This window comes from Pipistrellus hanaki, assembly GCF_964339955.1.
Source record: "Pipistrellus hanaki genome assembly, chromosome: 8".
In the NCBI taxonomy this organism is placed as follows: Eukaryota; Metazoa; Chordata; class Mammalia; order Chiroptera; family Vespertilionidae; genus Pipistrellus; species Pipistrellus hanaki.
In genome coordinates this window covers 73772861-73796007 of record NC_140510.1, presented here as the reverse complement: position 1 = coordinate 73796007, position 23147 = coordinate 73772861, and the positions used below count along the sequence as shown (strand labels likewise).

General features: G+C 43.4%; 1 protein-coding gene across 7 annotated transcripts in view; it reads right to left on the bottom strand.

Annotated features, from left to right (window-relative positions):
• Positions 1-2821, bottom strand: part of CFLAR (CASP8 and FADD like apoptosis regulator) — a 37566-nt gene extending 34745 nt beyond the window's left edge. For 4 of the 7 annotated variants that reach the window (XR_014795824.1, XR_014795825.1, XR_014795826.1 and 1 more), the window contains exon 1: positions 372-2314. Coding sequence is in view for 1 of the 7 variants with exons in the window: in XM_084893212.1 (XP_084749338.1) it covers positions 372-517 (146 nt within the window). In the remaining 6 variants the exon portion in view is untranslated. Of the gene's footprint in view, positions 1-371; positions 2315-2370 lie in introns of those variants that run through there. The other 3 variants (XR_014795822.1, XR_014795823.1, XM_084893213.1) reach the window with 1 other exon arrangement.
• Positions 2822-23147: the final 20326 nt, after the last annotated feature.

Sequence of the window (23147 nt, the reverse complement as noted above, 5' to 3'; positions counted from 1 at the left end):
CCCAGCACCCAGAGCTCTGCCCGTCCCAGGGAAGCTCCACACATATGGGCAGGGTTACAGTGAGTTCAAAGGAGAGGAGGCATGTCAGGCCTCAGACACAAGTGTAACCAGCCTCTGGGACCCTGGAAGGAAGAAAGAGCCAGACGGAAGCCATTCCGGAGATGTGAGAAGCGACAGGAGACCAGGAGGAGTGCTGCAGGAGTCTGGAGGAGGCTCCGGAAGGGCCGCCGGGCTGAAGGCGAGAGAGACAGCCCTTTTCCCTGCCTGGATCCGATCGGGGGACAGTGCCCCGACCGTCCCGAGTCCAGGGGACGCCAGCTGTACAGGAGGTGCCGGCGGGAGAGAGGGCGGCAGATGCTCGGGTTACTCACTCCGGGCGGCCGCAGGCCAGCTGCTCTGCAGGCCTTCCGCAGGACAGGCACCACCCCTGGCTGCACCCGCACCGGCTCCGGGAAATGCAGGCGGTCTTTGTCCCGAGAACACGAGAGCACGAGGAAATGGTGAGGGCGAGCGTCATAGAGGCCTGGGGCCGGGCTTCGGAAACCTGCTGGGGCCCAGCCCCGAGCTAACCCCGGGCAGCCCTGAGGGCGCGCCCACCCGAGAGACCCGGGAAACCACCCGCGAGTGGGACACGAGTGGGCGCCCGCCGCAGAGGGAGCCCCACAGTCGAAGATGAAAACACACTTTAGTTTCAGATTCCAGAAGGCCTCCTGCTAGCGATAAATTACAATAATTAAAGAGGAGGAGAAGGGGGGGAGGGGGAGGAGGGGGAGGAGGAGGAGGAGGAGAAAGAGGAAGGGGGAAAGAATGAGGAAGAGGAAGGACAGGAGGAGGGGGAGAAGAGGAAGAATTAAAAACCCAAATGTCAGCCCTGGTTTGGCTCTGTGGACCGAGCTTCAGCCTGCGGACTGTAGGGTCCCGGGTTGGATTCCGGGCAAGGGCACATGCCCGGGTTGCGGGATGGATCCCCAGTGAGGGGCATGCAGGGGGCAGCCGGTCAATGATCTTCTCTCATCACTGATGTTTCTATCTCTCCCTCTCCCTTCCTCTCTGAAATCAATAAAAATATCCTCTACACAAATGAAAACCCAAATGTCTTTTCTAGCATAATATAAAGCAGTGAAGTCTTAGAAAAACCCATTTTAATCAGGGCATCCCACCGAGAAGCTGCCAGTAAAACAAGTGTTCGCGAACGTGAAAACTTCTGGAGGGCAAGCAAAAGCCTTTTGGTTTTGTTTGTGCAGTTGAGCTAAGTCTTTTTTAATCCTCCTCCACAATAGACTTTTTTTTGGAGACTCTTTTTTTTTTTTTTTTTTTTTTTTTTTTTTTACCACGAGAGGTAAAATACAGCCTCGTGGTTTCTCTTAGCTGAAATCTCCTTACCCACAGACCGGTTGGACTGGGTTTGTTATCACCGGAGGCACCGCGCTTGTCTCACTGGGTAAACAAGTTTCAAAGTTAAATAAAAATGCTGGCTGGAGCCTCCACGTCCTTGAGGTTACTTTCGGTCCCTGGAGTACACTGTGTTCCTGGAACCAGAACCTCAGTCTGCAATTCAATGCCCTTTGTCCTACCCGGCCCATGGTGAAAGACTAAAAGAACAGGCCTTTCAGATACCTTCATGCAAAAACCTATTGCAAGCAAGTTTGTGTTTTTTCCAAAGGCTTCGCACCCAGAGTATCTCTCTGAACTTCCCCAAACCGAGCTACCTCCGGGCCATGAGCCACCTCCCGGGCCACGAGCCACGCCGCGCGCTCCCCCGGCCGCAGGAAAGCAAAAGAAAAAAAGGGGAAAAAAAGAAAGCCTTTCGCAACAGCTTTTCGAAAGGAAAACGGTCCAGTCTGAACAGTGCATCCTGGGCATTGACCACGCTCAAAGCGATCTTATGTCTACAGGACGCTGGCGCCCTGCCACCCAAGCTGGCGGCTGTGCTCGCCTCCGCCGGCCGCGGGTGACCGGGTCCCGTGGATTCCGTGGGTCCCTCGGATCCCGCGCTCCGGACCGACCGCATCCGGGATGCCCGCAGCCTCGGGCAGCCCTCCAGGCAATCCGGGGTGCGGGGAGAGCCGGGCGAGCGGTTGGGAGTCGGGGAGAAAGGGGGAGGGAGAAGGGGTGAGGGGGTGGGCGCAGGGGAGGAGGGCGGGGGCGGGGGGCTCCGCCCAGGCCAGTGCCCATCAGGCAAACCGGAGAGAAAGAATGGACAGGAGAGAGTCACCTGCCAGAAGGCCCACCCCCTCCTGCCCTCGGCCGGGAATCCCCGGGTCCGCGCGCTGTCCGGGGAGCGCGCCCGGGCTGACGCGCCACCTGCCACCTGGGCTGGAGGGATGGAGGGATGGAGGGATGGAGGGATGGAGGGGGGCAGCCACGTACCGTGCGGTCCACGGGGCTTTCCACCGCCGCGACCTTTCAGGCTTCGCTTCCCCGATGCGAGACACGCAGCAGAGTGGAAGAGGACGTGGCAGTTTGGCAACGCCCGGCAAGAGGCTGGGCTTCCTTCTCTCGTTTAACCTTTGCAAGCGCTGGCCTGCCTGAGTCTGGGCCCCGTGTCCTTTGGCCGGGGGGATTGCAGAAGACCCCTCCGGCAAGCCCTGCGCATTGTCTCTGCGCCTTTAGGGCAGTGGTGGGCAAACTCATCAGTATCCACAGCACAACGATTGACATTTCTTTGGAGAGCCCAATGTTTTAAACTTAAGTTTCTCCTAACGCCACTTCTTCAACATAGACGCGCCCAGGCCGTGGTGTTTTGTGGAAGAGCCACCCTCCAGGGGCCAAAGAGCCGCGTATGGCTTGCGAGCCGCCGTTTGCCAACCACGGATTTAGGTTAACACACCTTGGACAGGCCCCCTTTCAGAGCCCACATTCTAAAGGGTTACTGTAAGGGTTGAGGCGCAGGAAACTGACCACCAAGATATTTTAAAGTAAAGTTTATTCCCCGGTAATGAGAGGGACTCATTACGGAGGTAGAGAAATTAGAATTGAAGGAGTTGGGGAGGAGGATGGACCCAGGCGGCAGCGGGCTGCCGCCGGGAAGTGGAGGATCAGCAACACTGGCTGGTCTGGGAGTCCTTTTAAGGGGAGGAACAGGAGAGGGTTGGACCCAGGGCAGAACAGGAAGGCGTGGGCTCCAGGATACGCGCTAATTGGTGGCTCAATGTCTTGGGGATGTCTCTCTGACAGATGCCAGTAATGTCATAACTCTGCCCACCAGTTGGGAGGAGGAAGAACCTTATAGTTACCATCCCAAGAAAGCACATGATCTCTTTTTTTGAGGTTGTTTTTTTTTTTTTTTTTTTAAATATATTTTATTGATTTTTATACAGAGAGGAAGGGAGAGAGATACAGAGTTAGAAACATCAATGAGAGAGAGAGTCATTGATCAGCTGCCTCTTGCACACCCCCCACTGGCTATATGCCCGCAACCAAGGTACATGCCCTTGACCGGAATCGAACCCGGGGTCCTTCAGTCCCCAAACCGACTCTCTATCCATTGAGCCAAACCGGACCCTGAGGTTTTTGAGGTTTTTGGTTTTTCCCCTCACTATTACAGTAGCCCCTGCAGAGACCAAATCAGTTGAAAGATCTCTGGGCCACGGCCAAGGTGCTACTTCCTGTTCATAACCGCTGTAGCCCAGGGTTATTTATTTAAAGCCAAAACCGGTTTGGCTCAGTGGATAGAGCATTGGCCTGCCGTCAGAATGGTCCCAGGTTTGATTCCAGTTGCAATGTTTCTAGTTCTCTATCTCTCTCCCTTCCTCTCTGTAAAAACTCAATAAAATATTTTTCAAAAAAATAAATTAAAAAAAATAAAGCAGGGTTAGTTAGCGTTATGAGCAAACACTGCTAGTGCTTTTGACTGGTGTATGGGAATAGTCATAAACAGCAAATGTGAAAGCACCTCTACTTCTGTAGAGGGCCGCCTGGGAAGGCACATGGACATTCTTTAAATTGTCAGCTGAGCCCCAGGCACTGGCAGAGTCCTGTCCAGGTTACACCCCACCCCCCCACAAGAAGGCGGGGGGGGGGGGGGTGTGTGTGGAGGTATCAGTTTCTGATTTACCTTTGTTCAGGTGTCAGCAGGGGCGGGTCTAGAAATGCAAATCCAGTAATGCTAGGGCCTAGTTAAGAATGCAAATAAGGCCGAAACCGGTTTAGCTCAATGGATAGAGCGTTGGCTTGGGGACTGAAGGGACCGGGGTTCGATTCCGGTCAAGGGCATGTACCTTGGTTGCGGGCATATCCCCAGTAGGGGGTGTGCAAGAGGCAACTGATCGATGACTCTCATTGATGTTTCTAACTATCTCTCTCTCCGTTCCTCTCTGTACAAAATCAATAAAATATATATTTAAAAAAAAAAAGAATGCAAATAAGGCTGAAACCGGTTTGGCTCAGTGGATAGAGCATCGGCCTGCAAACTGAAAGGTCCCAGGTTTGATTCCGGTCAAGGGCATGTGCTTTGGTTGTGGACACATCCCCAGTGGGGGGTGTGTAGGAGGCAGCTCATCCATGTTTCTCTCTCATTGATGTTTCTAACTCTCTATCCCTCTTCCTTCCTCTCTGTAAAAATTCAATAAAATATATATTTTTTTAATTAAAAAATAAAGAATGCAAATAAGTTCCTTTGATCTTAAGTTTTGGTGTTACTTCCTGGATTTGGGGGATATAAAATAAATGTTCTCCATGGGCTCAGGTTCATTGCAGCCTCTCTATCAGAGAGAATGACGTCCCGCCCAGCTCCCAGCTTTTAAATTTATTTCTGCGTCTTCCTTCTTTCTTTCTAATATTTCTCAATCCCTGGCCACCTCCACTTAGAACTGGTTTGTTCATCTCTCTTTCCGTGCTGGACACGGAAAAGGGAGATCCCCTCACCATGTCTGTCCCCTGCCACATCAGGCCCCCAAACATTTCATGTTTTAATCTATGTATTCCTCATAACTACTTTGATTTATTTTTAATGTTTAACTTTTCTTGAAATAAATTTAAGTTTACAGAAAAGTGGCAAGAATAATGCCAACAGAGTATTGACCTCGGTGAAGGAATAGTATACCCACCAAGAAGGACTCCTTCTTGGTTCAAATGCATATAACATCTAGCAGCTATAGGAAGCAGAGCTGTTACTTTCCCTTTGCATTCAGAGAAAAACCACACCACAGCTTCCTGTGCAGTGGCTGTGGCTATGGTCACAGTCAACCGTTATAAAAGGTTCTTGCTATCTGTGTCTACCAGTGGGTTGATTGGCACCTCCCCTCCGATCTGAACTACATCCTCATTTGCACCAACTCTGGCCAATCGCAGAAAGGTGGCCAGTCAGGACAATGCTATTTTGACCCACCAGCCTGTGCAAATTTGGATACCCCATTTGCACGAAGATGGGCCAGCCACTGGGGAGGGAGGGAACTTGCTCTTTAAAAGGCACATTTTCTGATCCTCTGGAGACTGTTTCCCTGTTTACAAACTGTTCACCTGAATAAAGTCTCTCTTTTTTCCCAACCCCACGTTGGGAACTCCCATTGGCATTAGATTGGTGGCAACTAACTTTTGTTGACAAGACCATGATGAGGAACTGGGCTGATCCACTCCCTTGTACAGCTGATGAAAATTATTATAAAACAAGGAAACAGCAAACAGCCACTTAAGGTTTTGGAAATAATCCTAAGAGAAAACAGCAAATGAATAGATAGCTATTCAAGAAAACATGAAAATCAGATAAGAAAGGAGATCATATGTGGTCTTTCAACCAAGACTTGTCTTCACCCTTCCAACTCTAGGGGGTGCTGCAAAGCAAAAACACAGGGCCTCCCCACACCACCCCCCCCACCCCCACCCCACCCCCGCCCCTGGCCATGGCTCCTCATGGGAGGAACAGGATGTCAGCTCTCATCCTGCCCCCAGCTACCTGACAGCTAAAGTGAGGTCCTGGGTGAGGGCTGTGGAGAGATAAAGGATCCTTTCTATCATCCAGCCCCACTCAGGGAACAGAAAGTGCACAAAAGAGCGGTGGTGTAATACATCATAAAGTTCTAACTGGTCAGGTCATGGAGGGTAGCAGTCACACTTCTTGCATTATCTTTGCCTTAAGCAAGCCCCGTCCATTGTCTCTGTTCATTTAGATCAGAGGTTCCCAAACTTGTTTGTGCCATAGACCCCTTGCCATGTTTTTCGGTTTTGGGTAGACCCCCTACTTACCTGATATTGATTTTTTTGTAAATTTCTAACTGTAGTGAAGTTTAGTGTTAAAATTTAATAAAAAATAATGTACCTACTTTTCTCTGGCATTCTCAAACAAAATAACACTGATTCACTATAATTTGTATGATAAACTACCAGTTTATATTTTTTTAAAATATTTTCTCAGCACTTTCCTATTCAAGATTCAGGAAACGAATGAACGTATTTTTCTCACATTCATATTTATAGAGTGACGAATTGAACAAGTCGGTGCAAGTTCGTGAAGCTTTGAGACAAAAATTGGCAAGAATGTTTACTGCGCGTATGCTTGTAACAAGATGATACTGGTATATCATTATGTGCAGGTTTTTATCCTACAACTTACACAATTTTATAAACATATATAATAAATTTTTTACTTCATAGGTACTTTTATAAATAATTTATATGTTTTTATATTATAAGATAATATGATGTAAGTAAATAGGTACTATCAGTGTATGTTGAGATCCACTATCGTGGACCCCCATTTTCATTTCATGGACCCCCAAATTTTTTTTTCGCTGACGTAGACCCCTTGCAGGTTGTCATAGACCCCTGGGGGTCGATATAGACCACTTTGGGAATCACTGATTTAGATCAGCGGTTCTCAAGCAGTGGGTCACAACCCTTGTGGAGGTTGAACGACCCTTTCACAGGGGTCGCCTAAGACCATCAGAAAACACAGATGCTTACAGCATGGTTCATAACAGTAGCAAAATTACAGTTATGAAGTAGCAATGACAATAATGTTATGGCTGGGGGCCGCCACAGCATGAGGAACTGTAGTAAAGGGCCTAGGCATTAGGAAGGTTGAGAACCACGATTTAGGTTAACACACCTTTGAAAGGCTCCCTTTCAGAGGCCTCATTCTAAAGGGTTACCACCCCAAGAGAGCACATAGTCTTTTTTGGTTTTTGAGGGAGGTTTGTTTTGTTTTGTTTTCCTCTCTATTGCTGAGAGTATTACAGAAAATCCCCTTTAATTTTCTTTTTTTTTTCTTTTTTTTTTTAAATATATTTTATTGATTTTTTACAGAGAGGAAGGGAGAGAGATAGAGAGCCAGAAACGTCGATGAGAGACAAACATCGACCAGCTGCCTCTTGCACACCCCCAACTGAGGCTGTGCCCGCAACCAATGTACATGCCCCTGACCGGAATCGAACCCGGGACCTTTCAGTCCGCAGACCGACGTTCCACCACTGAGCCAAACGGGTTTCGGCAAAAAACCCCTTTAATTTTCCTCCAGTGCCCCCTCCACCTGGCTCCCGCCCTATCCCAGGCCTTCACCGAATTATTGTTAGTGTCCTGTAATTCAGCCCTGACCTTGTTCTCTCCTGCCGTTGGGTAATCTTCCTTACTCCCCTCTTCAATCTCAAATGCATAAAAGGAACTGCAATCTGCTGTTCTTCAAAGCATTTTTTCGGATCTTGCTTCCAGCTGTATGCTCTGTTTGACTCAAATAAACTTTGTATACGAAGTCTCCACAGGTTTGGATGTTCTCACATTGATATCTAAGCTCTCCTTGGGGATGAAGTGTTGTGAATACTGGGATCCTGGTTACCCTTACCCCAGCTCCTAAAGTGAGGTCCAAGCCAGTAGAGATCAAACCAGAGGACCTCAGGCTGCTGCCCCCTCCTCCGCCTAGAGTTCAGCCCCTAGACCAGGGAGGCTGACTTTGCCTGCTGCGATGCCAAGGCTCAGGGATTGTGCCTGGGGGAGAAGCAGTCCATAAAACAGATAGCTCTTAAACAATTCCCAAATGAACTGACTTCATTTGCAACAGAACATGGAGAAATCCAAGCCACAGGTGGCTCTGCAAAAACCTGGAGGTTGTGGTGATAAGCAATGGGGAGGAGGTTCAAAATATGGGCTAACTTGTAAATTGGCTAAATTGTACATTGGCTAGTTTTTTTCAAGAGAAAACCAGAGATCAAGACAGCGGAGGGAAGTCTCCCTGGAATAAGAACAAATATTAAACACTGAGCTCCTAAACGGTTGCTTCAAAGGAGCCTACGTTAGGTCGGATTTAGGTGTAGAGCAACTTACATCAGGGCATAGTTGAAAACAATAAGCGATCAGCCAACAAATTGTGAAACTTAGCAGCTGGTCGGCAGAGCAGCACAGAGCACTGCTGCTCTGAGTCCGTATGTTCTCCTGGATTCGGCTAATGACTATGCCAACTGTCAGGGCAGGTTCCTTCTCCAATCCTGCCCATTGCACTAACTGTAGGGGCCGAGCCCCTCTGCCAGGGGCTGGACCTTCTTGGATGCCGGGTGGTAGACGGGGAAGCCCTGAGAAGTTGTGGGTGTATATAAGAAAGCCTCTGCTGTGGAAGCCAGTGGCCATATGGCCATCAGACAAAACAGCCCTTCACAGCAAAGTCCTATACGGGCGGCCACACACCGGCTGATAGACCAGTTTTCCTACAAAGCAGCAGTAGCCTCTGCACCCCCAGCTACTATCGGAGCCGCCGCACACTGCCCCAGACTCACCGCCTCACAGTGGTCGCACCTGAGCTCTCCTCCTCAGTGGGCACAGCAGCCTCTCCGAGCCTTTCCTGCTGCACTTCACAGCAGCACCGGTCTCTCAGCATGTCCTCTGAGCCTGCTTTTCTCCCCCAGCCTCTCTCCTGCCTCTGCCTTTTCTCCCCCTTACCTCCCAGCAGCACCTAAGCTCTCCCTTAGAGCTATAGCTTCAGTAGCCTCTCTGGCCTCCCTCCTCTCTCTCCTGCCTGTAGCCTCGCATAATAACCGCCTCTCCAATACACCAGCTGGTCAGTAACGTGTATTATACCACTTAGACAAAAGAGGCCAGTTGCCAAGAGTGACATCCATCATTTGGGTTATAAAAGGGCATGCATGGGCAGTGTGCTGTAATTATTGACCTTGCACCTGCCTATGGTATTTTAGCCTTGAACATGTTGATCAACTTTCCCACGGTCAGAGAGGCCTCGGCCTTCTGCCATACTATCAACAAGGGCATTCATACTCTAAGTTGCCTTGGTTATCCAACAACTCTAGAATGGTTCCCACACCGGTTGTGGTCAGAAAATAGGAGGAAAGCCCTGCCCAAACTACAAGAATAACATTAGGAATTTAGAGGGGAAGGGAAACTTAGATATTCTACCTTCAACAATGGATAGAACAACTGAGCAAACAATCAACAAGGAAACAGAAGGCTTGAGCAACACCATAAACCAGTTAGACTTAACTCACAGCCATAGAACATTCCGCACAACAGAATATGTTATCAGTAAACATGAGTATACGTTCAAGGAGAGACCACCTGCTAGGTTATAAAACAAACCTCGATAAATTTAAAGGAGTAGAAATAATATAAAATATGTTCTCTGACTATGGGTAATGGAATAAAATAGAAGTCAGTAACAGGAAAATTTGGTAAAGTTCACAGATATGTTAAAATTAAACAGCATACTCCTAAGTAAACAGTGGGTCAAAAAAGTCAAAAGAAAAATCTAAAAATACTTTGAGATGAATGGAAATCCAGGGCAGCATATCCAGTCTTATGCACTTTAAGCAGCGCTTAAAAGGAAATTTATAACTGTAAATGCCTATATGGAGCAAGAAGATGTGCTCAGACCCAGATATCTCACCCCAAACAGCCATCTGCTTAGATGCCTATTTTGCCCTGCCCCACAAAGTGACTTTCGGGCTGGATTATTAGGAAGGGTTGGGGAAGGGAAGAAGAAAATCATGAATGATGCTGAATTTAATGAAGTGTTTTTTCTGCACATAGTTAATTAACCCCTCCCCAGAGACAATATATCACTTCTTTTATTCATTCATTTATATATATATGAACCATTGATCGGCTGCCTTCTGCACACCCCCAAATCTGGGGGATCAAACTCAAAAATGTGCTCTGACCAGGAATTGAACCATGACCTGGGTCATAGGTTGACACTCAACCATGGAGCCACCCTAGCTGGGCTTATTTTTTATTTTATTTTAATTTTTTTTCTATCTAACACTTCTTTTAGATGATTATTTTATTTATTTTTCTAAATGACATGTGTACATTGTTACTACTTGATTATTTTAGGTTTAGGTGTTTCCTACTGACTTCATATTATACAAGATGAGACTATAGCACTCTTTTTCCCAAATCTTCACTCTGTGTTCACCCCAACCTTTTTATCTTTCTTGGTAGTTATCTGATTTTTATTAGCTCAATCTCAGTACTTATCTATATTTATAAAAGCCTAAGTGACTGGTTGACCTGTAGCTATGATGCACACTGACCACCCAGGGGCAGCTGCCCCCTGATGGTCAGTTCACTCCCATAGCTAGCCAACCTCCCATGATCCCTCCCCAATTGCCCCTATCATTGACCAGGCCAAGGGACCCCACCAGTGCACGAATTCATGCACTGGGCCTCTAGTATTACTATAATCATGCAAATAACATCTTTTTTTCCTGGGTAGTTTGTATTGTTCTGTCTTCAGATACACTAATCTTTTATTCTTCAGTATCTAATCTGTTACTTATAGTACTAAGTAACTACTGCAAACAACAGTCAGAGCCAAGCCATTACCAAACTATGGTCACCTGTCTTTTCCTGCGCAACTTTTGATTTTCCCTAGAGTTAATAATTATCTTGTTTTGCTTAGTTCTCTTAAGTAATTTAACCCTAGACTTGTTGGTCAGTTATCCATATTGATTGGATGATAGTTACATGGGAGCATACATTTGTCAACTCACTGAACTCTACACGTAAAATGAGTGTATTTATGCACATTATGCAAATTATACATTGATAAAGGTGATTTTATTTATTTATTTTTAAAATATATTTTATTGATTCCTTTCACAGAAGAGAGAGGAATAGAGAGCCAGAAACATCGATGAGAGAGAATCATCGATCAGCTGCCTCTTGCACCCCCTCCCCCCAACTGGGGACGTGCCTGCAACCAAGGCACATGCCCCCGACCGGAATCGAACCTGGGATCCCTCAATCCACACAGACCGACGAGCCAAACCGGTTTTGGCGATAAAGCTGATTTTAAAATAAACAGATAAAACAAAAGTGAATTGGAAGCTCTGAGCTCCTACATAGACATAATCCATCTCAAGCATCTCAGTGGATGATCTAGCTAAGCTATTAACTTGGGGAATTTCCATTGTCAGTATTTTCAAAACTTTTAACATGGTCAGATTTACCAGAGATGACTCTTCTAATCTTCTACCTGCAGAGTAAGGACCTGGTTGCCAGAACTCCCAAAGTGGTTCCCTAACTCTATAGGTACACCACATCTTAGTTGGACACGCTTGGCTTCCCCATTCTTTTGTTTCTAGAACCCAACTCTCTCAGTTTTGCCTCCCATAGATCTGATTATTTTTTTCTCAGCTCTTTATAGACCTCCTTTTTCATTTAGTTTTTTGTTTGTTTGTTTTCTTGTCCCTTAACTATTGGTTCTTCCTTGACCTCTTCTTTTGGTCAACTAAGATTTAATTATCTTCTTGTTTTAGTGGTCAGAAATCTCTCTACTGTGTGTCTCTAGTCCATCTGATTTCTCCCAGGGTCTGTTGGAGTTCTGTGTATCTGTTGTCCACCTTCATGAAGTACTAAAGAGGTATGTTGAGTACAGAATGTGACACAGAGGAATAGTCAAGGTCAAAGGTGAGAAACATCATCAGAGCTCAAAAGCCACCAGCTGTTTCAGCAATGTAGGGAAATGCTGACACAGATGGAGAACAAGCCTAGGTACAGATGTGGCATTCCTGTGTCTTACCGCTGCTCTTCCTTACTTGTGATGCCTACTTCCATGATGTTACTCCACAGTAAGGAGCCCTTTCCCAATACAAAGTAAATAGATCACTGAGTAGTGGGGGAAATTAGTCCTATACTCTGTAGCCTTGGGAGGAAGCCAGGGCAGGCCAGGGTGGGCGGGAAGCTTGGCTTCTTCCACCACCTGGGGCAACCCAAGCTCTGGCTGGCTCCAGCTCTGTGGCCGCTGCCATTTTTGTTGGGATTTATTTACCTTGTTTTTAAAAATATACAATATTTTATTGATTTTTTACAGGAGAAAGGGAGAGGGATAGAGAGTTAGAAACATCAATGAGAGAGAAACATCAATCAGCTGCCTCCTGCACGCTCCCTACTGGGTATGTGCCTGCAAACAAGTTACATGCCCTTGACCAGAATCGAACCTGAGACCCTTGAGTCCGCAGGCCGACACACTATCCACTGAACCAAACTGGTTAGGGCTATTTATCTTCTATAATTGAATATTTGTAGCCTTGAGCAGAGGTCAGGGCCAGCCAGGGTGGTGGGAAACTTGGCTTCTTCCATCACCAGGGCAACCCAAGACTCCTCCTTGCTCCAACACCCTGGCAAGCCGCCATCTTGTTTAAATTAATTTGCATACTTGCTCCTGATTGGTTGGTGGGTGTGGCTTGTGGGTGTTGCAGAGTGATGGTTAATTTGCATGCTTCTCTTTTATTAGTGTAAATGGGTGAGCATTTGGACCCACAGTGGGGCAACCAGGAAGGAGTGAGAAAATTAAAAATAGTTTTAGTCTCAAAGAATTCATAACCTAAAGGTAAGACAAGAGTCAAGCAAAATTGAATGGGGTAAATCATAAATTAAGTATTGATACAAGCATCAGGCTAAGGGCTTGAAGAGATAAAATTCATTACATTTGTGGCAGGAATTCAGTTCCACTAAGTAAGACAGGGTGAGAAAGAGAATATGGGAAATCAGGGAAAATAGTCTGGTCTTCTACCAGTTGCTGATGCTGAGCTTTGAAATTCTGATGGCACTGAAGCTAAATCTATGTGATTTGTGGTTTAGTGAAAAGACGTCTTAGTATTTCCTGTGGCCTTTGAAAACTGTTGGAATCCTGAGAACAATGCATTCTGTTAATGTACACAGTCAGGTCAGCTTCACTCTATTATGAACATACTCAGGCCACCTCTCATGACTCCAGGCAGCCACACAAACTCCTATATTTCTCCTTAGAGTTTGCATGTGCAAGCCACTTAGTTTAGATTTTGTCACTTTTTTTTTTTTGAAATTATACACTTTATTATGCTTTATATCATCATTAGTAAGAATAATAAATTGACCTTAAAAGATAGCAAAAAGGGAAAATGAATTATCCTATCTAATAAAAGAGTAATATGTAAATTAACTGTCACTCTCTGACAAAAATGGCAGAGTTCACGCCATGGCTGTGCGGAGGGAGGGAAGGGGTCTGCGGGGCCATGAGCCCAGTGTTTGCATCCTAGCCACACTGAGGGAGAAGAGGAATCAGAAAAATGGATCTTCCAGTTCCTGATGCTGACAGAGCCCTATGGGTGCTGGGGTCCTCTACCTGCAACTCCCAGTCACAGCCCAGCAGCCCCAGTCGCAGACTGTAAGCCCCCTGCTGGCAGTCCAGAGGCAACCAGCATGGTGCTGTGCCAGAGGCATGTCAGGTGGGCATGCTACAGACATCAAATCACTGCTGCTGAGGCTGTCCGCCACCCCCACCCCCCACCCCCCAAGTAGCATGGTCCAAGGGGGCAACTCCTGAGGTGCGGCTCCCATGGCAGCTTATGTGCACCAAGCCAGGCAGGGAAGCCAGACCTGAAAGGCCAAACCCCTGAATACCCGAGCTGCAGGGTGTCCTGGGCCAGGGCCTTGAGGAGGCCCCAGGACAAACATCTTCCCAGAGGCTGTGTGAAGGAGGGGAGGAACCTCTAGCTAGAGGCCGGGGTAAGGAATGCTGGCATCTGCAGGCCGGGCTGAGGGACAACTCCCTCCCCCTGCCTCCGCACCTCTGTGCACAAATTTGGTGCACGGAGCTTCTAGTAGAACATAAAAATCACTATTGTGCTAAAGGAGAAATGTTAATTGCATGCAATGACCATAGAATAATTGGTTGCTTTTAGCAGAAGTTGATTTGGACCTTCGATGGTTAGTATTTTTATCACTGATTCATCCATAAGTAGGGAAGGCTACAGAGCATGTGTCAGAAAGCTTAGGCCTAGCTCAATTCTAACATCCTTGTCTTGGAAACTAGGAGAGTGCCTTCTAATCTCGGAATATATTTCCAGGTCACCATCATGGGTCTTTTGTAAATGGCCTCCATTTTCTAATAAGCAATTGGAATGCATGAAGCCTCTTAGATGTGGGAAAATATGTGTCTTTCCAATCCTCCATTCCCACTAAACCTTTATCGATTCATAGAAGAGGTGTTAATCTGTGACAAATCATCTCTTACCTCACTTGTATTTTAGATCTCTAATGATGAATTCATTCATCAAAGACATCCTGAATAGGTATTTACCTGTTACACAGATACACAGGCATGATCTGTTTTCAAGGAGACCATAGTTTAATGAGGAAGTCAAACAAGTAAAAAAATAATTAGATGCATTATGATAAATGCTATAATAGAAATGTATGTAGGTCTTCCATCTGTAAAACTTTTTAATTTAATTATAAATGTACAAATTGATATATTAGAATCATAATTGCTGATAAACCCAGATTAAATATGAGGAAGCATTTATGGGTCCTGAATTAATAAATAAATGCCTTGAGTTTAATCCTCTGTGTTCTTAAACATATGAATTTTGACATGAGAAATACTAATTGTTTATGCCATGTCTCCTTGTTGGAACCTACCTAGCATCTACAGGTATAGTTTTAGCTTTTAATTATGTTTCATTAGGAAGTCTGGTCTAAATATATGACTTTATATCTGTATTAAGCCCTCATGTTCTCATATTATGTTACTATCAAGTGCGATTCCTAAGTTCAGGTGATACCACTGCTTGTTAACCTGATTCTTCCTCAGTAAGAGGATCCCATCTGTGCTGACACAAACCCTCTTTATTTTTAGGACAGTTATTGCTATGGTTACCATGAGCCAGAGCATTGGCCTTCAGTATTGTGTCCCTGAACAGCTAGTATTTCTCATGGCAATTTTGTAGCAAGAGAATAAATGAAATAAAATACTTCATACATATAGCAGTAGAGAAGCTATAATCACAAAACATTCATTTAATTGTGAATGTATAATTTAAATGTATAATGCAGCCCTAACTGGTTTGGCTCAGTGGATAGAGCATGGGTTTGTGGATTGAAAGATCCCAGGTTCAGTTCCAGTCAAGGACATGTACCTGATTGACTCTCATCAATGTTTATAACTCTCTATCCCTCTCCCTTTCTCTCTGTAAAAAAAATCGATAAAATATATTTTTAAAAATGTATAATGCAAAGACTTTTAAAACACCTTAGCTATTCTACAAGGTAAAAATGATTAATGTATTTAAAATAAATAAATTTGCAAAGATGTTTGGTTAACTACCAAGTCAGCAGAAAAATGTAAGTTGGATGCTGTTATTATTTCCAAATTCAGTTTAGGAATTGAATAATTCAAATTAGAGTAGGCAGGACATTTGCGGGGGGTGAGGGGGGACTAAATGCTTTATTAAATGAGATTTAATTAGAGTAGAGAAACCAAGATGGAAGCTTAGGTAAACACCTGAAATTGCTGCCTCGGACAACCATTTCAAAACTACAACTAAAAGACAAAATGGACACCATCCAGAACCACAGGAAGGCTGGCTGTGTGGAAATTCTACAACTAGAAGGAAAAAGAAAAGTACACTGAGGTGCAGAAGTAAAGTGCAGAGGTATGGAGGTGCATGGGGAAAGGGCTGGCAGCTGAGCACACAGTTGTCTTTTTCAATCTGGAGGAAGACATAAGCTCCCAACTGCTCTGAACTCCAGTTCTGGGCGAGACTCTGGGGACCCAGACTCATACTGGGAGGAACTAGATTGTCTGGCATCGGGCAGAACTTGAGGGTGGTGGCTTTCTCTCAGAAATGCTTGCAGCAATTACCAACGGACACTGAGACCCAGGGCCTCTTAGGGCAGGGCTGATGGGAAGCCATTGCTGTTTGCTCCGCCCTGAAACTCCGCCCCACCCAAGCTGTGCGCAGAGGCTTTTGCATATGAATGCCCTGGTCTTTTAAATCTAAAATTACCTCACAAACTGCAGCTGAGACAGAGAGACCAGAACACCCAAAAGAAGACCCAAGACCCCACAGCAGCTTGCATTGCTTTACAGCTGGGCCTCATCTGGGCACCACCAAAACCGAAATGAAGAAGAGAAATCTGCAGATCTCTCCATAGCTCCTGCTGGGTGACCTCAGCTAGAGGCTAAATTAGCACCTCCTTGGAGATCCAAGAGCCAGTATACCCAGTGGTCAGAGTGGGACTATCCAGATTACAGCTCTTCAGATCCATAAGGGACACACTCAGGGGCAGACTCAGTGAGCACCAAAGCCCCACTGAAGGGTGTCTCCAGCACAGAAGTTCTCCCATCATAGACACAGCTGAGCCTCACAGTCAACTGGCCTGAAGGTCAATTCCTCCCAGTGATACCATGAACAATCAAGGCTTAACTTCAACAAGACTGTGCACACAGCCCACAAAGGTGTGCACCAAGAGTGTCCACCTCAGATAATTGGGGAGGCTGAGTCACTAGGCCCTATAGGACACCTAGCACACAAAGCCACTCTATCAACTCAGTGAAGCAGCCAAAATGCGGAGACAAAGAAACAGGTCACAAATGAAAGAAATGGAGGATATAGAGTTCAAAACCGCAGTTATAAGGTTTTTCAAGAATTTTCTAGAAAAGGCTGATAAATTTAGTGGGACCCTCAAGGATATAAAAAAGGACCAACTAGAAATTAAGCATACACGGACTGAAATAAAGATTAATATATCAGCAGACTAGAGGATCACAAGAGTCAAGTGAAAGGTTTGAAATATGAAGAAGCAAAAAACATTCAACTGGAAAAGAAAAGAAAAAAAAAGAAGCCAAAAATATGAAGATAGTGTAAGGAGCCTCTGGGACAACTTCAAGCATACCAACATCTGAATTATGGGGGTGCCAGAAGAAGAGGGCAAAATATTGAAAACCTATTTGAAAAAATAGTGACAGAAAACTTCCCCACCTGGTGAAAGAATAGACCTACAAGTCCAGAAAGCACAGAGAACCCTAAACAAAAGGAATCCAAAGAGGACCACACCAAGACACATCATAATTAAAATACCAAGAGCAAAAGACAAAGAGAGAATATTAAAAGCAGCAAGAGAAAAACAGTTAATTTCCTATAAGGGAGCACCCATATGATTATCAGCTGATTTGTCAATGGAAACCACGTAGGCCAGAAGGGAGAGGCAAGAAATATTCAAAGTGATGGATAGCAAGAACCTACAACCAAGATTACCCAGCAAAGCTATCTTTCAGAATTGAAGGTCAGATAAAGAGCTTCACAGATAAGAAGAAAAAGCTGAAGGAGTTTATCACCGCCAAACCAGTACTATATGAAATGCTGAAAGGTATTCTTTAAGAAGAGGAAGAAGAAAAAGGGTAAAGATAAAAATTATGAACAAAAATACATATCTATCAACAAGTGATTTTTTTTATTTATTTATTTATTTATTTATTTTTTAAATGTTCATGTTTATTTTAAAACAAATAAAACAAAAATATCAATAAGTATTTCTAAGTAAAAGAATATCTTATTTTGGGTAATTTGGATTCTAGTTGTCTGTGCTTGGAAATACTATCTATTGTCAGGTGGCTTAAGTAAACATATGAAGCATTTAAAAGTAGAAAAAAAGCAATTAGAAAACCTTTAGCTGTGTCAGTGCTCTCTTTCTTCTCTTTTAGGAGAAATTAGTATCAACAAGTGATTTTAAAAATCTGATGAACAGAATAAACTGATGAATATAATATAATCAGGGGCTAGAAAGGGAGTGGACTGACAATTATCAGGGGGAGAGGGGTGTGGTGGGTGTGGGAAGAGACTGAACCAAAATCATACACCTATGGAGAAGGACAGTGGGGAGAGGGTAAGGGCAGAGGGTGGGGTGGGAACCTGGTGGAGGGGACCTATGGGGGAGGAGGGCAGAGGAACAACTGTAACAATCTGAACAATAAAGATTTATTTAAAAAATAAATGAGATTTAATAACTTAATAACTTACAAATAACATAATTGGTAAAAATCTAAAAGCAAAATGTCTCTTTTTAACTATAATGTGCTTTAAAGAACTTTGGAACATTATTAATAATTATCTTTTCCGGTTTAAAACAAAAAATGTAAAATATGACATTTCAAAATGCCACAGAATCTTCTGACTTACATAGATAATTTTCTTATTTTGTAATGCTCAGAAACACGTCTTTGGCAATAACTGAAATCCTTTCCAGTTAGTTTTGTAATATGTGATGACATTTCAAGTTACTTCATCTTTTGGCATGTGAAATTAAACAGAAAAATGTACAGACCTTGAGACAAAAGATTTTATCATTTTCTAATGGATAAAGCCATGTTTTATTTTTTATTTTTTTTAATATATTGGGTCGGCAGGTAAGTAATTGCGGATTTTTTAAAGAAAATCAAAGACAATTTTTTCATGGAACTAAATAACTTTATTCTTTAATGTATTGCCCATTTTGATCAATGACCTTTTGCCATCTTTCAGGCAGCATCATAATCCCACGTTCAAAAAACTTCTGTTTTTTATTAGCAAAAAACTGAACCAGGTACGATTTGACATCATCATCATTATTGAAATTTTTACCATTCAAGGAGTTTTGTAAAGATCGAAACAAAAAGTAATCAGATGGTGCAAGGTCAGGACTATATGGTGGATGTGGCAAAACATCCCAACCAAGCTCCATTAATTTTTGCCGAGTGACCAAAGATGTGTGTGGCCTTGCATTGTCATGATGGAATACAACACCTTTTCGATTTGTCAATTCGGGCCGCTTTTCTTCAACTGCATTGTTTAATTTCGTTAGTTGTTCAATGTAGACATCAGAATTGATCGTTCGGTTGGGTGGTAAGAGTTCAAAGTAGACAATTCCTTTGTAATCCCACCAAACTGATAACAAAACCTTCTTTTGATGAATATCAGCTTTTGATGTTGTTTGAGTTGGTTCACCTGGCCTGCTCCACGATCTTTTCTGCTTGATATTGTTGTAAACAACCCATTTTTCATCGCCAGTTATCAGTCGTTTTAAAAATGGATCATTTTCGTTATGTTTCTTTAGCAAATCGCAGCTGCTAATGCGTTGCGTTAACTGTGATTCTTTCAGTTCGTGAGGAACCCATGTATTGAGTTTTTGAACATAGCCAAGTTGTTTTAAGTGATTTTCAATGCATGTATGTGATACATGAAGCTTCTCTGCAATCTCACGTGTTGTACTGTGACAGTCCGAATTGATTATTGCTTTGATTAGGGCGTCATCAACTTCAACTGGACGACCAGAGCGTCTTTCATCTTTGAGTGAAAAATCACCAGAACAAAATTTGGCAAACCAATTTTGACACTGCCGTTCTTTTAAGGCTTCGTCACCATAAACAGCACATAACTTTTTATGAGCTTGTGATGCGTTTTTCCCTTGCGGAAATAAAAAAGCAAAATATGACGAAAATGTTCCTTTTGATTTTCCATTTTTCAACGAACGCCAAACAAAAACTACAAAACAGATCAAAAAACTTTTTTTACTGATTAACAGCTGAATAGCCAACTATCAAATACAAAATGTGTTTTACATTTGTACTACGTCTGCAAACCTAAAAATTCAACTGAAGCCATATATGTGTGAAACCCGCAATTACTTAGTTGCCGACCCAATATTTTATTGATTTTGTACAGAGAGGAAGGGAGAGAGATACAGAGTTAGAAACATCGATGAGAGAGAGTCATCGATCAGCTGCCTCTTGCACATCCCCTACTGGGGATATGCCCGCAACCAAGGTACATGCCCTTGACCGGAATCGAACCCGGGACCCTTCAGTCCCCAAGCCGAAGCTCTATCCATTGAGCTAAACTGGTTCCGACGGATAAAGCCATGTTTTAAAGTGTTTATATGTAACAAAGGTAATTCAATAAAGTACAATATGAAATTTAATCTTTATATGAGTTCGCATTTTGAATAGTTTTTATTTTTTATTATACTTTTATTGGGGTTACACTGCTTAACAAAATTATATAGGTTTCAGTGCAGAATTGAATAGTTAATTTATATATAATATTTATAATATGTAACTGAAATATAGTGGCAACCATACTTTGGTAAAAACTGCTGTTTGAATTTTTACCCTTCTAGTTTGGCCCCTGCATCTGATTAAAACACAGGGTACTTACCTCAGCTTCAGGTGAAGACCTGGAGGCTAAGGCAATTTCCCCTTGCCTGGGACCAGGACCACAGGAGATTGATTCCCACTGACTCAGTAGCTTCAGGGATAGAAACTGTAGATAGCCTTTAGTCTAACCGCTGAGCTCTGCTTCTGTGTTATCGCTATTGTAAGATAGGGCCACATTCCAATGTCCAGCAGGATGTGACTGGGAACCAACCCTGCCGGCTATCCCCAGTCTTTAGAATTTAGTCTTTAGGATTTAGAATTTAGAACAAAGGAAAATTCCTGTGGTTTGAACCTTTAAAAGGGACTGTATACCCCTGAAACGGTGCAGTCATTTGGAGTCCAACTGCATGTGGTGCTCTTGTGGCTGTCCTGGCCAGTTCAATAAATCCTTGCCTGCTTTTTTTAATTAATTAATCAGCCTCCGGTGGTCTTATTTTGAACCCAGGGTTCGAACCCACAACAGTAACAACATAATACTGTATAAAATAAAATACAGAAGATATTTTCTGTTTAACATAATATATAAAATTAAATAAAACTCCTCTTTACAGTAAATTCTTTCTGAGAGAATTATTGGCAGGTAAATGCAATTTCCATTGAGTGTTTTAGTCTCTGAGTCTCTGAAGCCGATGTTCTGACTCAAAACAAAAATAAAAGCAAAAAAAAAACCCTCAAAACGACCCTCTGCATTTACTTCCCCGCCTCTGAAAACTTATACTGAAGGTAAACCAAGAGTCTACTGGAAGATTCCATTCTTATTAGCATGTCTACTTGAATTTGAATATTTTGAAACTCGAGAGATTCCAATAACCCATGAGGATTTTATTATGAAACTTTGTAACTCATGTTGACAACTGAGTGAGAGGCCATATAAAATAACAATTTTGGGGGGAATTCAAGGGGGGTAAAAAAAGAGACATATATTCTACTATTTGTAATACTAAACAATAAAAAAAAGCCCAAAGAAATGAATAAATAAATAAATAAATAAATAACAATTTTTCTTGATAACCTACCTGGGTTTTATATAGTAAACTATACATTTAAAAAAAAACACTTTAAAAATCTGATGAATTCCTTAAATGCTATTTTTTAATGACACTGAATACTGTGAGGAGAAATCACATTAAACCCCAACCTTTGTCTTTGGATTCTATAAATGTAAATATTATCATCTATGTACACTAAGAATAAACAAATATAGAAATTAGAGAAGACAAAGGTGAAACATTTTTAAAAAATGTTTTGCTAAACATAATGACTATATCCTATCATTAGTCAATATATCAAATCAATACTCTCTGAGGGCAAGGTTCGTTGTGTTACAGAAGAATGGAGAAAACCCACGCCAAGTTTATATATAGAAAGGGAGTTACATTTTATTATGCTCAGGGCCAGAGAAAAATGTGCCTTTCAAATTCTGAGACACCCCCCCCCCCCCCCCCCCCAGCATATGGAGGAAACTTTTTCTATTTATATCTTTTCTAGCTCTTTTGTCTCCCAAATTTGGACTGAGACTTCCGGGTCTTCTGGGAAAGAAGGCCTGCGTGCTGGGAAGGGGCCATGAGACCTTATCTCAAGGCCTGGCCTGGTGTCAGCACTGACAACTCTGCCTGGGGCATAGTCCACGGCCTCTCTGGAATGGGAGTAGTCTTATTTTCCTTATTATCTAAGCAAGCAAGCGTTTACAGAAGCCAAAATAGCAGGCTTAAAATTTCAAACAGCAGTTTTTATATAATATGGATGCTTCCATTTTACTACTGATAGTGAGCCCAAGCTCATACTTTGGTCTTCTTGATGATGATGATGATGATGATGATGATAATGATGATGATGGTGGTGGTTATTATTTTTGCTTGACTTCTTTTCCATGATTAGATCATTGTATGTGTCTGATAATGTTCTTGACAAAGAGTGCATCGCTGTTATTTTTCTCTTGTTTGCTCATTCTTGCATTAGCAGTATTAGCTTCACCAGCCATTTCTTGGTAACAATCTTCTTAAGCTACTTATCTACTTCAAGGTTAGTTTTGTTAAAAATAGTAGATATTGCCCTAGCTGGTTTGGTTCAGTGGGTAGAGCGTCAGCCTGCGAACTGAAAGGTCCCAGGTTCAATTCCGGTCAAAGGCACATGCCCCGGTTGTAGGCTCGATTCCCAGTGGTGGACTTGCAGGAGGCAGCCAATCCATGATTCTCTCTCATCATGGATGTTTCTTTCTCTCTCCCTTCCTCTCTGAAATCAATAAAAATACATATTTTTTAAAATTGATTTCAGAGAGGAAGGGAGAGAGATAGAAACATCCATGATGAGAATCATGGATTGGCTGCCTCTCACATACTCCACACTAAGGTTTAAGCCTGCAACCCTGGCATGTGTCCTGACGGGTAATCGGACTGTGCCTTCATGGTTCATAGGTCGACGTTCAACCACTGAGCCACGCCAGCCTGGCTTTGTACACATCTTTTATGTCACCATAAAAAAAAAACGTGTGCATCCTGCCCTAACTAGTTTAGCTCAGTGGATAGAGCATTGGCCTTCGGTCTGAAAGGTCCCAGATTCCATTCTGGTCAAGGACATGTACCTTGGTGGCGGGTACATCCCCAGTAGGGAGTGTGCAGGAGGCAGTTGAATCAATGTTTCTCTCTTTGATGTTTCTTTCTTTCTTTCTTTTTTTTTTTTTTAATATATTTTATTGATTTTGTACAGAGAGGAAGGGAGAGAGATAGAGAGTTAGAAACATCGATGAGAGAGAGTC